The 16,758-nt window shown below is 45.1% G+C and overlaps 1 protein-coding gene across 1 annotated transcript in view; it reads right to left on the bottom strand.

Moving 5' to 3' along the window:
* Positions 1-8,948, bottom strand: part of LOC119357685 — a 60,492-nt gene extending 51,544 nt beyond the window's left edge. The window contains exon 1 of the mRNA XM_037624551.1: positions 8,671-8,948. Coding sequence (XP_037480448.1) covers positions 8,671-8,948 — 278 coding nt within the window. The remainder of the gene's footprint in view (positions 1-8,670) is intronic.
* Between the last annotated feature and the right edge of the window lie 7,810 nt (positions 8,949-16,758).

The following is a 16,758-nucleotide window of genomic DNA, read 5'->3' on the forward strand; positions in this document are numbered from 1 at the left end:
GGGACGGCGGTGACGATGGGGACGGGGATGACAGGGCGGCGACGACGGGGACGGGGCGGCGACGGGGGCGGCGACGAGGGATATGGAGACGGGGGCGGCGGGCGATGGGGCAGAGGAGAAGAAGCAGATGAGAAACTGAAATTTTTGAAGTGTTTAGTTATATAGGATGGACCTTTAGTACCGGTTGGAGCCACCAACCGGTACTAAAGGCCTGTTTTGGCCAGGCCAAGCGGCAGGAAGCGCACCCCCTTTAGTACCGGGTGGTGGCTCCAACCGGTACTAAAGACCCCCCATTTAGTACCGGTTGGTGCCACCACCCGGTATTAAAGGGGGTGCGCTGGCGCAGGTGCTGTGCGGCAAGTTTAGTCCCACCTCGATAGCCGAGGGGCGTCCGCACTGGTTTATAACCCCCCGTGCGGTAGCTCTCTCGAGCTCCTCTCCAAAGCAGGCCTACATGTTCTGTGCTGCCCAGTGGGCCTACTGGGCCTTTGCGGGCCTGCATCCTGGCCCAACAACAGGTTGGGTTTCTAGTCATATGCAGGCCGCTCAGGCATAGTAGGCGGGCTTTTTTTTTCTTTTTTTTGCTTTATTTATTTTTGAGTTGTTTTTTTGTGTATTTAGAGTTTCTTTGTGAATACTTTTTGCTTTAGGTACAAAAAATTACAAACTTTCTGTTAGTGCCCGTACTTTTCAAATTTGAATAGTTTAAATTTTGAATTATTTGAAATTAGTGTGAATCACTAGTTTGTGAATAACTTAACTTTAAAAATCAGTAAAGGCATGAAAGAATTTGTTTGCACATAAAATTTCTTCGCGTTTCAAATGCCAAAACACACAACTACCCTAACTATTACAGAGATTCCCTCCTGGGTGTGAAACACAGAAGAAAGTGATGATAGTGAAGCCGATCACATCCCAGATCTTTGGGTGTGAAACTTTTTCTTCGCCTGTGTCCCTTTGCGCCGTAACCATGGAAAATCTTCATCATTTAACGGGATGCTCGGGTCAATATTCACTGTGAATGGAGCAATTTCATCAAACTTTTCATAATCTTCTGACATGTCTGTCTTGTCATCCACTCCCACGATGTTTCTGTTCCCAGAAAGAACTATGTGCCGCTTTGGCTCATCGTACGATGCATTCGCTTCCTTATCTTTTCTTTTTCTTGGCTTGGTAGACATGTCCTTCACATAGAAAACCTGTGCCACATCATTGGCTAGGACGAATGGTTCATCTGCATACGCAAGATTGTTGAGATCCACTGTTGTCATTCCGTACTGCGGGTCTTCCGTTACCCCGCCTCGTGTCATATTGACCCATTTGCACCCAAACAAAGGGACCTTCAAACCACGTCGATAGTCAAGTTCCCAGATGTCCTGTATATAACCATAATATGTTTCCTTTACCGTCTTGGTTTCTGCATCAAAGCGGACACCACTGTTTTGGTTGGTGCTCTTCTTATCTTGGGCGATTGTGTAAAATGTATTACCATTTATCTCGTACCCTTTGAAAGTCATTATATTCGAAGATGGTAACTGGGACAGCAAGTACAGGTCATCTTCAGTAGAGGTGTCATGCATGGTACGTGTCTGCAACCAGCTGGCGAAACTCCTGGTTTGTTCACGTGTAATCCAGTCATCAGACCGCTCCAGGTGTTTGGAGTGTAGCAAATTCTTGTGTTCATCCATATACGGAGCCAGCAAGGTGGAATTCTGTAGAACTGTGTAGTGTGCTTCAGTGAGAGAATGTCCGTCCATACATATTATTTGTTCCCCTCCTAGCGTGCCTTTTCCATCCAGTCTGCCCTTATGCCGCGATTCAGGAACACCAATCGGCTTAAGGTCAGGAATAAAGTCAATACAAAACTCAATGACCTCCTCATTTTCATGGCCCTTGGAGATGCTTCCTTCTGGCCTAGCACGGTTATGAACATATTTCTTTAAGACTCCCATGAACCTCTCAAAGGGGAACATATTGTGTACAAATACATGACCCAAAATGTTAATCTCTTCGTATAGGTGAACTAGGACGTGCGTCATGATGTTGAAGAAGGATGGTGGGAACACCAACTCGAAACTGACAAGACATTGGACCAAATCATTCTCTACCTTGGTATGATTTCTGGATCGATTACCTTCTGAGAGATTGCATTGATAAATGCACATAGCTTCACAATGGCTGATCGAACATTTTCCGATAGAAGCCCCCTCAATGCAACCGGAAGTAGTTGCATCATAATCACATGGCAGTCATGAGACTTTAGGTTCTGGAACTTTTTCTCTGCCATGTTTATTATTCCCTTTATATTCGACGAGAAGCCAGGCGGTACCTTAATACTGAGCAGGCATTCAAAGAAGATTTCCTTCTCTTCTTTGGTAAGAGCGTAGCTTGCATGACCCTGATGTATGCCGTCTTTTCCGTGCATACGTTGCTGGTCCTCCTGTGCCTCAGGTGTATCTTTTGTCTTCCCATACACGCCCAAGAAGCCAAGCAGGGTCACACAAAGATTCTTCGTCACGTGCATCACGTCGATTGCGGAGAGGACCTCTAGGTCTTTCCAATAGGGCAGGTCCCAAAATATAGATTTCTTCTTCCACATGAGTTCTTGTCCGTCAGCGTCATTCGGAACAGGTTATCCACCAGGACCCTTTCCAAAGACCACCTTCAAATCCTTGACCATATCATGTACATCAGCACCAGTACGGTGGTGAGGCTTCGTCCGGTGATCCGCCTCACCTTTGAAATGCTTGCCTTTCTTTCTTATGGGATGCCTGCTCGGAAGAAATCGACGATGTCCCAGGTACACATTCTTCTTACAATTAGCCAAATATATACTGTCGGTATCGTCCAAACAGTGCGTGCATGCGCGGTATTCCTTGTTTGTCTGCCCTGAAAGGTTACTGAGAGCAGGCCAATCATTGATGGTCACAAATAGCAACGCCTTTAGGTCAAATTCTTCCCCCATGTGCTCATCCCACACACGTACACATGTTCCATTCCATAGTTGTAAGAGTTCTTCAACTAATGGCCTTAGGTACACATCAATGTCATCAATGTCATTGTCGGGTTGCTTAGGGCCTTGGATGAGCACTGGCATCATAATGAACTTCCGCTTCATGCACAATCAAGGAGGAAGGTTATACAAACATAGAGTCACAAGCCAGATGCTATGGTTGCTGCTCTTCTCCCCAAAAGGATTAATGGCATCTGTGCTTAGACCAAACCATATGTTCCTTGCGTCATCTGCAAACTCCTTCCCGTACTTTCTTTCAATTTTTCTCCACTGCGACCCGTCAGCGGGTACTGTGAACTTTCCGTCTTTCTTACGGTCTTCTCTGTGCCATCGCATCGCCTTGGCATGCTCTTTGTTTTGGAACAAACGTTTCAACCGTGGTATTATAGGTGCATACCACATCACCTTGGTAGGAATCTTCTTCCTAGGGCGCTCGCCCTCGACATCACCAGGGTCATCGCGGCTGATCTTATGGCGCAATGCACCGCATACCGGGCAAGCATTCAAATCCTCGTACTCACCGCGGTAGAGGATGCAATCATTAGGGCATGCATGTATCTTCTGCACCTCTAACCCTAGAGGGCAGACAGTCTTCTTTGCTTCGTACGTACTCTCGGGCAATTCGTTGTCCTTTGGAAGCATATCCTTTATCATTACCAGCAACTTTCCAAATCCCTTGTCAGATACACCATTCTCTGCCTTCCATTGCAGCAATTCCAGTGTGGTGCCCAGCTTTTTCTTGTCACCTACGCAATTCGGGTACAACAAATTTTTGTGATCCTCTAACATGCGCTGCAACTTCTTCTTCTCCAAATCACTTGCGCAGTTTCTCTTTGCATCGGCAATGGCCCGACCTAGATCATCAACGGGCTCATCCGATGCCTCTTCTTCAGCTTCTTCCCGCATTGCCGGCTCAGCTTCTTGCCGCATTACCGGCTCAGCTTCTTCCCTCATTGTTATATCATCGTATTCAGGGAACCCATGGCCAGGATAGCTGTCGTCGTCCTCTTCTTCCTCATTGTCTTCCATCATAACCCTTCTTTCTCCATGCTTGGTCCAAATATTATAGTGGGGCATGAAACCGGACTCAAACAGGTGGACGTGAATGGATCTTGACGTAGAGTAATTGTGACCATTCTTACAGCCAGCACATGGACAAGGCATAAAACCATCCGCACGCTTGTTTGCCTCAGCCGCAAGCAGAAAAGTACACACGCCATTAATGAACTCGGGAGAGCATCGGTCATCGTACATCCCTTGCCGGCTCATCTTCAATACACAGCACCGAAAACATCAGATTAATACAATACATAAAGTTCATACATAAAGATCATACAACACTTAAATGCAACAAACAAATAACTCTCTAGCTAAAGAATATAAATGCAACAACAAATGCGATCAAGATCGCAACTAAGGTAACAATTGATCCAACAGCATAATGATACCAAGCCTCACTATGAATGGCATATTTTCTAATCTTTCTAATCTTCAAGCGCATTTTCTCCATCTTAATCTTGTGATCATCGACGACATCGGCAACATGCAACTCCAATTCCATCTTCTCCCCCTCAATTCTTTTTAATTTTTCCTTCAAATTCTCATTTTCTCTTTCAACTAAATTTAACCTCTCGACAATAGGGTCGGTTGGAATTTCCGGTTCAACTACCTCCTACATCCAAATATCTATGTCAACTTGATGGGCATAATTTGTCATAAACACGAAATGCAATGAATAGTTTTAAAAGAAAATATACCACATCCGAATCATAATCCGGACGAGGGCCGACGGGGACGGATATCAAAACCATGGCACTATGTATAACAAACAACGTATGGGTAAGATAATTATACGAGTAACTATATATCCAAATCACACAAACATCAATTTTTTATATAAAAACTTCATGAACAAGAGGCTCACCACAAGGTGGTGCCGGCGACGGGACATTGCGAGCGATCGACGGTGGTTATGACGGAGATTTAGAAGGTACTAAGTAAACCACACCTACATATGCAAACTAAGTGTTATTTTTGACCTCAAATTGCATATAAATCAAATACTAGCACATATATATAATTCCTCCCAAATTACTAAACTCAAAAATCAATCACTATATAAAGCATTGCACGAGCTAATCTAGCAATGAGAGATGAAAGGAAAAAGTTGCTAACCTTTGTGATCATTTGAATGGATGGGGGCCTTCAAATCTTGACAAATTTTGGGCAAAATATGTGATGAGCTTGAGAGGAAGAGGGAAAAGAACAGAGAGGAGAGGGGAAAGGGGAAGAACAGAGCGAGCTCGGGTGGATGAAGGGTCTATGTAGGACGACCTTTAGTACCGGTTCATGATACGACCCGGTACTAAAGGTGCTGGAGGGGCCCCGGACTGACAACATCCTGCCACCACTCACCTTAGTACCGGTTCGTGGCACGAACCGGTGCTAAAGGTTCGCCACGAACCGGTACTAATGAGAGCGGTCCGGCTAGCCGTTGGAACCGGCACTAATGTACACATTAGTGCCGGCTCAAATTCAAACCGGCACTAATGTGCTTCACGTTTGACCCTTTTTCTACTAGTGAAAGTAGCATATTTTGAACTTCAAGGGTTAAGTGTTGAACGCCGGAATATTAAGTTTGTTTATTGTCATGTGCAAGAGGCCATGTTGATCTCCACACTGATTATTTTATAGCCGAGACGTTACTTCATGATGCCATCGTTTGGTGTTGCTTGTGGATGCACATGTCATTGTTCTTGCGCATTATGCAGGGTGTGAAGGCCTATGATTATTACTTCATGCCGAAGAGAGATGCCATTAGCCTAATGAGGTTTTTCTTCTCCGGAAATGCATAGGATGCTTGCATATGGTACGACCGAAACCAGTGCGACGAGTCCCTCTTGATGTCTCGGGCCACATGCCTAGAAACAATGGTTAGATTTATAACTGCAGTGTTGAGGTGTTTGGAAAAAAGGGATTACTTCAGAGAACCATATGACAAAGACATAACTCAGCTTTTGACACTTGGGAGTCAGTGGTGGAGCCAACATTCAGAATGGGTGTACATAACATTCAGACAATGGGTGTACATATTCCCTTGAAGAATCACAATTTTACTGTAATTTTTTATCTATATGTGTATTATACATAGGTAGTGAACCTTCTTGCAGAAATAATGGGTGTACATTTGCACACCCAAGTACCTATCTAGCTCCGTCCATGCTTGGAATCTCAAGATGGTTTCCGGGCATGCTCGGATCCCTATATTGCATATGCACGGGCAATGGAAGAATTGCCCCTATGCTCAGCTAGGGAAATACTAGTATCATGTTGAGGATTCCACCATCATTATTGAACCATTTGAGGCAGTGCTAGGCTATGGTTATTATTTCTCTCTTCCTGTTTGCCATCTGCTTAAGGCAACAAACTTGTAACTCTCCTTGTAACTTCGTTTGAGTGGTAATATATTCAGGTGGAGAAGCTCCCCCCCCCCCCCTCGGACCGTCCATCTTTTTTAAGCATTTGCATTAGAAAGCCTGTGAATTTGGCACTCTTTCTTTGATATGCACGGTCTCGTAAGCACAACCACATCAACGTGATCCATGGGTCACCATTGTTTACAAAGACTTTGCGAAGGAAAAGCTTCAAAAAATCCAACTATGCCATCAATGGGCATGACTATACCCTGGAGTACTGCTGCTGGTATCTATCCTCGGCGTGCGACGTTTGTCCACACCATCTCCCGGCCAATAAGGTAACAAAAGAAATTCTCACTTTCCCAAAGGCAAGAAGGTGCTAGAAAATATGTGAAGAGGACATCAGGAGTGCTCTAAAACATTTTGCAATTGCATCCTATCAGCCTCGCACAACATGAAGCCACTGAGTTTGAAATTTTCCTTGAAATGCAAGGATTCATAGTCGAGAAACGCCTACACAATTTCTCTATGATTTAGTGAAGCATGCGTTGGTGCATCATGATCATGGGGATGTGAACCAATAGATGGCCGAATCAATTGAATTTAAATTTAAACTATGTAAGATGAAATTTTGTACTTGAATTGCAATATTTATCTTCAAATCATTGTTGTAGTAACATTTATCTTCGGATTATTTCAACCACAAGCAAAATTATTGAGTTTGATAAAAAAAAAAAGAGGGGACGACCAATAGGGGAAAGTGGGGACAGACTGTTGGATTCTTCATTGCGCACAGACACGCCCAAGAAACGATCTTAGAGCATCTACAACCTTGTACATCTAATCTGGCCCCTCAAATGTCCGGGGACGCCCCGGGCGTGTGCGTGGACTATGACCAGTTACATTTTAAATTTTCATTTTACAGCCATGTCCCCAACTTTCTTCTCTAATATATACATCCGATCACATGCATGCATAGTTTAAAAACGGACCGGTGATCGAACCAATGAGCCTGCCGGTTTAGTTTTCAACTGGACAGACTATCGGTTCACCATTTCATTTGCTGGTTTTTAATCATAAAATAATAAGTATTAAGTAAAGACGGCCGTGGTGGTTATTTGGTCAAGGGTATCTAGCACACCCATCTAGCACACACCTTCCAGGTGACATGGCATTGACTCCCACCTCATCTGAATCTTTTAAAACATTTTCCCGGTTCAACATCCCTGTTTTATTCCTTTTTTTTCTACAAAAACCGCTCGGGTCATTCGATCTAATTGCAGAATGGCCTATGAAGCTTAAAAAACTGACGGGTTGCCAGTTCCCATTTTTTCGGGTCCGACCGCCGGCCCGATCCAGTTTTTTAAACCATGCATGCATGTGATTGGTGGAGATGGAGTGAAAAAAAGAAGAGAAAGAATAAACAAAGAGAAAAGGTGGTCCATGTTGGGTCAAATCTTATGTAGCACACGCAAGACCACTGGCCGGACACGTCCGGACACTCATACTCATCTCATATCTGACGGCAATGTAAGGTGTGTCGGACAACCCGAGCTTTTAAGGAGGCTTTGAGGGGTTCGGTTGGGTTGATTCTTTTTTCCTTTTCTCTCCTGTTCGGTCAGTGGTTCTGCGTAACATTTTCCCAGTTCAGTATCTCGGTTTTATTCCTGGTCAGAAAACCGCCTGGTTCGTTTGATCTAATTGCGGAACGGCATATGAAGCTTAAAAAACCGACGTGGTTGTTGGTTCCAGATTTTTTCCGGTCCGATCACCGGCCCGATTCAGTTTTTTAAACTATGCATGCATGTGACAGGTGGAGATGGAGTGAAAGAAAGAATAAACAAAGAAAAACTATGGTTCATGTTGAGTCAAATCCTATGTGACAGACGCATGACCACTGACCGGACATGCCCGCGCATTCCTAATATCATCTCATATATGACGGCAATACGAGGAGTGCCAGACAGCCCGAAATTTAAGAAGGCTTTGAAAGGTTTGATTAGTTCTGCGTCTACCCGGTCAATTTATGTAGTCCGGCTGTATATGCTCTTAGAATAAGACGACCGCACTCGTCTTTTCTATTTCTTATATGTTCTGTATAAATTGGTCTATCTCAGTCTAAATTACCGCTGTATGGTACCATGGATTTTTTTCTTCAGAAAATGTATAAATGTACGAACCCGGAAAGAAGTTCATATTCATCATGGATCTATATGTACTCACAATACTGCTTTATAATACCTTGTAGCTTCGAGGAATACAATCACTGTCGCATACCAAAAATTGTCCTCCAAGCTGAGCTCTTTGGAGTAGCCGCCGAGCAGCACGACAGTCGCCCAGGTGAAGGCCAGCGTGCCCAGGGCGTTGCCAAGCCTCTCGATCAGCGCGACAAAGCGAACGAAGCGATTCAGCACCATCTCTGGTGGCGGCGGGGCAGCAGACTTCCCTGCTCGTCCGGCGCCGTCATGAGCTTGCCGTATCCGGACGTGGTGCTCTCCCCAGCCGGCACCGCTGGCCATTGCCTGGACGAGCTTTTCAGGCCGGTTCGGGAGTGATGGATCGTAGCTCGACGACCTTCTCAGCGGCGAATGACTGACTGTCTGATTATATATGCAAAACTAGATTACCTGTTGCGCCAAATGGCGCAAGGTCCCGTTTCAAACCGGCTTGGCAATTTGGTAATACTGACAGCCCTTTTAATAATCAAACCTGTTGTGCCAAATGGCGCAAAGTCCCGTTTCAAACCGGCTGTGTTTAAAAATAGGTTTGTCTTTGTCAGTGAAATTAGAAAGAATACCTATAGAAAACTAAGGGAAAACCAAAGAGGGAAGCTTCCTAAACAGCAGAGAAGAGAGAAATCAAAGATTTCAACTATTTATGTACACCATGTGTTTTTAGATATAAGACATTTTGGCAGTTTAATTTAAATTGTCAAAATGTCTTACACATTAGAAACAGAGGTAGTATATGATTAGAAAGGTGACCGACATACTCCCTCAAGTCTTTTTTACTCTGCATATAAGATTTGTCTAAAATCAAACTTCATAAAGTTTGATCAACTTTATAAAAAAAATATTAACATTCACAATACAAAATCAATATCATTAGATGCACAATGAATTTAACTTTCATATTGAATAAATTTAATATTATAGATGTTAATACTTTTTAATATAAATATGTCAAACTTTATGAAGTTTGACTCCAGACAAGTCTTATATGCATAGTAAAGAGGACCGGTGGGAGTAGCAAAAATGAAGAGACCTTCACAAAGCTATGCGTAGGCGAAGAAAAAGAATTTTTTTAAGCGATCAGATCCATCGTCGGCAAACTTTAGAAATGACCATATTCACACCAACCATTTTATGACACCACACAAACGATGAAGTTCTTCAACAACAATGCCTTTAAAAAGGGAGCAATGCTCAAACGCCGCCTTCACATGATCCAACCATCAAGACAAGAATCTAGGTATTCATTCTGAATAATCGGTATGAGCATACTGAGCAATGCTTTCAACAACGTAACAACGCAAAAATGTCATTGTTGCTAGGTATAACTAACTCAGATCTGAGATAGATTTTCATGCAGGAGCTCCAGACCGAATGCACATAGCATCATCAAAGTCACTCATGTGTTGTCGTCACCACTTTTCCACGATCCCACCAGCTATATGCGATGAGTGACTGTCATCTCTGCACAACCATCCCTCCGCGTCAAGGCTTCGTCCATAGTTTGCATCTCACCACTGTGGTCCACCATCAGATCTGGAGAGACGAACCCTTCCAAAGACCTTTTGGTGACCACCGCCATCGTGGAGCCGCGGAGGTCGCTACAACACAGTCTGCAGCCACCACCACCCGGCCGACCGGATCTGGATCACCACCACCAAGCTGTCCAAGTATGATATAGGGAAACCACGTTGGGTTGACCGTGCACGACGCTTAAGTTGCGGCTGCCCAGCATCAATCTGACCTTTGTCTCAGACCGCTGACATGGACCAAAGGTGAAGGAGAGGACCCCGGTGCTTCCACGGCACCACCACACCCGACCCCTTGCGCTCGCCCCCTTGCAACCTACATCCGCCAACATCGTCATGGAACCTAACTGTCACACGCCTGCGTGGATCTGTCCACAACACCGCGCCTGTCATCCCCAGACAAAACCCTAAGCTGCCACGACGCCACCGAGCCCACATGAGACGTGAGCTCATTCCCGGTCACCGTGATCCCGAGCCCCAACGCGCTCCGATGCATCGCCCGAACGTGTTGCCCCATAGGACGCGGAGACCCCCCTCCCCTCCGACAATGTCGGTCGCCCGGGCTTCAGCCGACGACGTCCTCCAGCGACGGTGAGGCAAGAAGAGGGGGAAAGGAAGGACGATGGTGCGAGGAGTGCTAGCTACGCCCGACTCGCCCAGGGCTAGGCGACGCGGGGTGACCTTTTTTTCGCTGAGCAATCAAACGTGGAGTTAGCCTTTTCTCATGGGGCCAATCAACTACATATATTGTTATTCCTTTAATTTTGTCCAAAAATTCAACCAGTTTAAATTGATCTGGTATACTTCCTGAAAAAGAATTTGCAACCAAACAAGTGGTGATGCTATTGTACAACAAATTCGATGTCAGGAAATCATTATACCCTGGGTCCTAAAAAAAAGATTACGGTTCCTCTGCCTTTCATTGGTGTTGCCGCTGGTCCGCCTCATCTCCGGTGGCCTTAGGGCCATGGGGCGTGGTGGATCCCGGCTCTTACCGGCAGGAGGGCTCCGCTTTTAGATGTTTCTTTGAGTTTTATTAGGTTTTGTGTCCTCAGGAAGCTGAGTCGGGGGCGTCACCCTTGAAGATCCGTTCTGGCGGTGCGTCTAGCATCGTCGGTGGACGTGTGGAGGTTTGTATTCCGCGGATCTGTCTTTGGTTTGGTCAGATCTGTTCTTCATTCGTCTCTGCTCGTGTGTCTTCATGTTGAATCCTTTTGATATAGGCTAATCTTTATCAGGGGCGTTTGTTGTTTTGATGCGCTGGTACAACGACTTCCCGACTATCTACTATAACAAGTTTTGCTCAGCTCCGGTGATGGAGGGCCAATGACGGCGGCGCGCCTTCGGCTCGCTTCAGTGCTTGTAGTCGTCGCTAAATGGTCTACGAATATGGATGTAATTTTTTATTATTTATGGTGTTTGTTGTACTGCCTGATTGAAGATAAATATATGGGAATTACTTCCTTCGTTCCTAAATATTTGTCTTTTTAGAGGTTTTAAATGGTGACTACATACGCAGCAAAATGAGTGAATCTACACTCTAAAATGTGTTTATATACATCTGTATGTGGTGACCATTTCGAAATTTCTAGAAAGACAAATATTTAGGAACGGAGGGAGTAAAAAAATCATTCTGCCGTTACACAAACAATAAAAACAATTTCTCAAAAGGAAAAACAATAACGACAATTTCTCAAAAAAGGAAAAAAAGACAATAACGACAAGCAAAGGCGCTCCGCTCCCCGTCTGTACGCCATGGGGGCGATCAGCTCGGCGGGTATCTCCAACATCCCACCTACGGAGGTGCCTTTACCTTCCGCTCCCCTCTCCCCCTGGCCACCAGCCGCGCTCGCCTGAGATCTGTCGGAGCTCCGGCCTCCGACACCCTTCTAGAGGTTAGGGCCATTTTATTCCCAAACTCTATGTCAGCAACCTACATCCTCTGATTCAACACCGTTGTAAGTTCAGTTATATGCAGTGTGTCGGTTCAGCCACATTTATGATGATTCGACGGCTGAGATAGCAGAGCGAAATGGACGGTCGATGCAGCACCAAGCACTGCCTTTCTTCAGTTACTGCCGCTGTCCTTTTTCTTTTTTACCTTTCTTTTCACCTCGCTTTCCAGCTCGGTGCTGGGCTATAAGGCGCCTGCGTGCGCATCACCGAGGGAATTCAATCATTGTATCCCCAAACTATCAAACCCTAGTTTATCTAGCTACTGCTGTAGAAATCCCAAATTCATAGCTGGGTCTCCGTGATTGGGAGTTAAATTCAGTCCCAATTGTATTATTCCCCTGTTCTGTAACTCATATCATAGCTGGGATCTAACAAATTGGTATCAGATGTCATCGGTCCTCGGCGGCGCGGCGGGGGCGTGAGGAAAGGAGGCGAACGGCGGCGGTAGACCAGTTCGGGCACGTACAAGTCGACAACTAGGTGCGGTTGCCGGCGAGATCCTCTCCTGGTAGTAAAATCCCGTGACCAAGGTCGGCTTGTGTGCTTTCGGCGGCGAGGAGCGCTGGTGGCGGCAGGGAGCCGAGATCTCACGAGGGTTCCAAGGCTCGTCCTTGTGGTAAAATTCCGGAGCCGGATCTCGTTCCATGGCGAAATCGAAGGGCGAGGACAAGGCGGATGCCGCCGAAGTTGCAGAGATGAAGCTGGACATGGAGTAGCTACACGGCAAGGTCGACGGCCTCCATACCGAGGTAGAGAGCGTGCGCACAAAGGTTACTGAAGTTAAGAAGCAGCTCACACGGCTGGAAGAATTGATGTTGCGGATGGAGGAGAAGCTGGACTTCCCCGCGTCCTAGAGTAACAACAGCAGAAGAGGCGAGACCAGGGCAGCAACAGCAGTGCCAATTCCAACCACAACAACAGCAACAACCGCCTCCCCAGCAGCCTGACCAAATTAACAGGACCCAGGCAAATACATCTCCTCTATTGAATAGGGGGACACCAGTTTGGAGATGCCGAGGGCAGGAACAAGCGCTCACCTTTGGTTGGGCAGAAGAGCAGCAGCAATAATACATTGATTGGCAACCATACACACAATACCCCCAAGTCAATTACGCCATGCAAGGGCAGTATAATGACAATCCTGATTATTCTCAAGCTCAACAGCAACAAATGTACTACCCACCTGCATATCAGCATCAAGAGTACTACCCAAATCAGCATCATGTCCCACAACATCAGTTTTACCCAATCAGACCCCCACCACCCCCTCCTCCACACTACTATCCCCCTGAACAAGTCCCATATGAATACCACCATTACTATCCACCAGAGCCACAGTACATACAAGCCCCCCCTCCACAAAACAGAGTGCAACACCAGTCCCAGCAAAACCCAGAGCAAGTCAGGCACTTTGACATGCACTATGACAATAACAGAGGTCAAGACAGAGATGCCCACTTCTACAGATCAATTGCCAAAGCTCCTAAAATAGAATTCCCTAGATTTGATGGTACAAATCCAATGGAATGGCTTCGGATGACAGAGAAATTCTTTTCTATGGTCCATGTACCAGAAGAAGCAAAATGGGACTATGCCCAGATGTATCTCACTGGTAGAGCTGATACTTGGTTAAGAAACTCTGGCATTCTTCAGGAAAACTTGACATGGGACCAGTTCTGTGTAGCAGTCCTTAAACGATTTTCTAGAGATAGCTCTTATGAGATAGTGGAAAATTTCAACTCCTTCAAACAGGGAGCTGATTCAGTTGCTGCATATACTGATAAATTCGAGGAAAGAATGGCTACATACAGAAAAGAGAATCCTGGAGCTGCTGAAGGATACTATGTCAAGTGCTACATCAATGGGTTAAGACCTGAAATCAAACACTACCTGAAGCCCTTTAAACCAATTACACTGTATGATGCAGTAGAAAATGCCAGGGGCATGGAAATGGGAGTTTAAGCCCAAGCAAACCAGAAAAGATATACACCCAATAGTGGGTATGCGAAAACAAACAGCTCTGCTCATTTCCCCAATAAATATAAGAAAAATGAGACACCACAGAGGAGGGAAGGAGAGGACAAGACAACTAAACCTGAATAGAAGTTCAGAGAGCCTGGCACTTGCAGATATTGTGGAGGCAAGTGGTTCATTGGCCACAAATGTGCACAATATAAGACACTTAACCTCATGGCCACTGAAGAGCATACTGAAGAGTCACCTGATGAAATGTTGCAAGGACAGGACCAACCTAAAGACAACACCACACCAGCAACTACTCCAACTGAAGATGAACAATGCATGCACATTTCCTCTCAAGCTGTAGGAAAAAAGAAGACTTCTGCCACATTCTCCCTTAAAGTCAACATTGGGGGCAAATGTGGAATAGCCTTGGTGGACTCAGGAAGCTCTCACACATTCATAGACATGAATTTCACAATGAAAACTACTTGTCATACTGTCAGCAACCCCTTGGAAATAGTACAAGTAGCAGGAAGAGGTACACTCCAATCTGGTTCCCATGTGGTCAACACTCCATACACTATCCAAGGACACAAGTTCAGTAACTCATTTAAAGTGCTCCCTCTCAAAGGCTATGACATCATATTAGGCTGTGACTGGCTGGAAACCCATAGTCCCATTACTATGGACTTTGTTAAGAGGAAAATGCAAGTGATTTTACAAGGCAAAACAAAGGTCACACTGGGGGACAATAACAGAAAAGAGCAAGTACCCTTAATCTCAGTACACATGATGGAAAAACTTTCTGCTATTGGAGCTTCGGGTTACTGCCTAATTCCTATCTCTCCAGAAAAACCTGAAATTGCACAACCTTGCAAGGAGATAGAAGACCTCTTAACCGAGTACAAGGATGTTTTCCAAGAGCCTAAAGGCATGCCACCTCCTAGAGAATGTGATCATGCCATTCCGCTAAAAGTAGGTACTGAACCACCAACAGTTAGGCCTTATCGAGTGCCTCACCAGCAAAAAGCTGAAATGGAAAAGCAGATTGAAGAGCTACTGGACACCTCTGTTATAAGATACAGTGAAAGCCCATATGCGGCACCTGCCATCCTGGTCAAAAAGAAAGATGGAAGTTGGAGACTGTGCATCGACTACAGAAAACTGAATGCCCAAACAGTCAAGAACAAGTTTCCCATCCCCGTCATAGAGGACCTATTTGATGAACTGAATGGAGCAGAATATTTCACAAAGCTTGACCTGAGAGCTGGCTACCACCAAGTGAGAATGAAGACAGAAGATGTGCACAAAACAGCATTCAGGACTTACTTTGGGCATTTTGAGTACTTAGTAATGCCTTTTGGTCTTACTAATGCACCAGCTACATTTCAATCACTCATGAAGAAAGTTCTTGCCAAATATCTCAGGAAGTTTGTGCTTGTCTTCTTTGATGATATCTTAATATACAGCAGGAGTTTGACAGAACACTTGGAACACTTGAAGCTAGTACTGCAAACACTCAGAGCACAACACTTATATGCAAAATTCAGTAAGTGCATCTTTGCTACTCCTCAAGTAGAATACTTGGGACACATAATCTCTGGAAAAGGTCTGCAAATAGACCCACAGAAGATCGAAGCTGTAGCTCAGTGGCCTATTCCACAAAACATTACCCAATTAAGAAGTTTCCTTGGCCTCACAGGCTACTACAGGAGATTTGTGCAGTCTTATGGGGTCATCTGCAACACTTTATGACTTGCTCAAGAAAGAAGCTTTTCACTGGACTGAGGAACAAACTACAGCTTTTAACAAACTTAAGCAAAGCCTCACAACTGCCCCTGTTCTGGCACTGCCAAACTTTACCCTCCCCTTCACCTTAGAGACTGATGCTAGCGGAACAGGGCTCGGTGCTGTGCTTATGCGGCAAGGAAGGCCTCTTGCTTACTATAGCAAATCCATAGGCCCCAGATCCTCAGCACCCTCCACTTATGAAAAAGAGGCATTGGCAATTCTGGAGGCCCTCAAAAAATGGAGACATTATTTTGTTGGCAACGAGCTCCTTATCAGGACGGATCAGAAAAGCCTCAAGTTCATTACTGAACAAAAAGTCTTTGAAGGGGTACACCATAAGTTACTACTCAAACTCCTGGAGTTCAACTACACCATTGAGTATAGAAAAGGAAAAGACAATAGAGTTGCAGACGCCCTTAGCAGAAGAGATCAAAGTATCATGGCAATTACTGTGGTAACACCCACCTGGGTTGAGTCTGTAGAGTCTAGTTATCTCCAAGATCCCCATTGTCAAGACCTCTTACAGAAACTACTGATCAAGCCAGATGCAGAACAACACTACACTCTCACAGCAGGAGTGTTAAGATATAAGGGCAGAATATACATTGGAAATAATGTGGAATTAAGACAACAACTAATAGAGTCACTCCATGCATCTACAGTAGGGGGGCATTCAGGGATTGTAGCCAATTACCAACGAATAAAGAGAATCTTTTACTGGCCTGGCATGAAGAAAGATGTGGAAAAATTTATCACTGAATGTGCTGTTTGCCAAAGGGCCAAAACTGAACATTGCCATTACCCTGGACTGCTAGATCCATTACCCCTCCCGGACATGGCCTGGACACACCTCACTATGG

Source organism: Triticum dicoccoides, chromosome 2A (genome assembly GCF_002162155.2).
Source record: "Triticum dicoccoides isolate Atlit2015 ecotype Zavitan chromosome 2A, WEW_v2.0, whole genome shotgun sequence".
In the NCBI taxonomy this organism is placed as follows: domain Eukaryota; kingdom Viridiplantae; phylum Streptophyta; class Magnoliopsida; order Poales; family Poaceae; genus Triticum; species Triticum dicoccoides.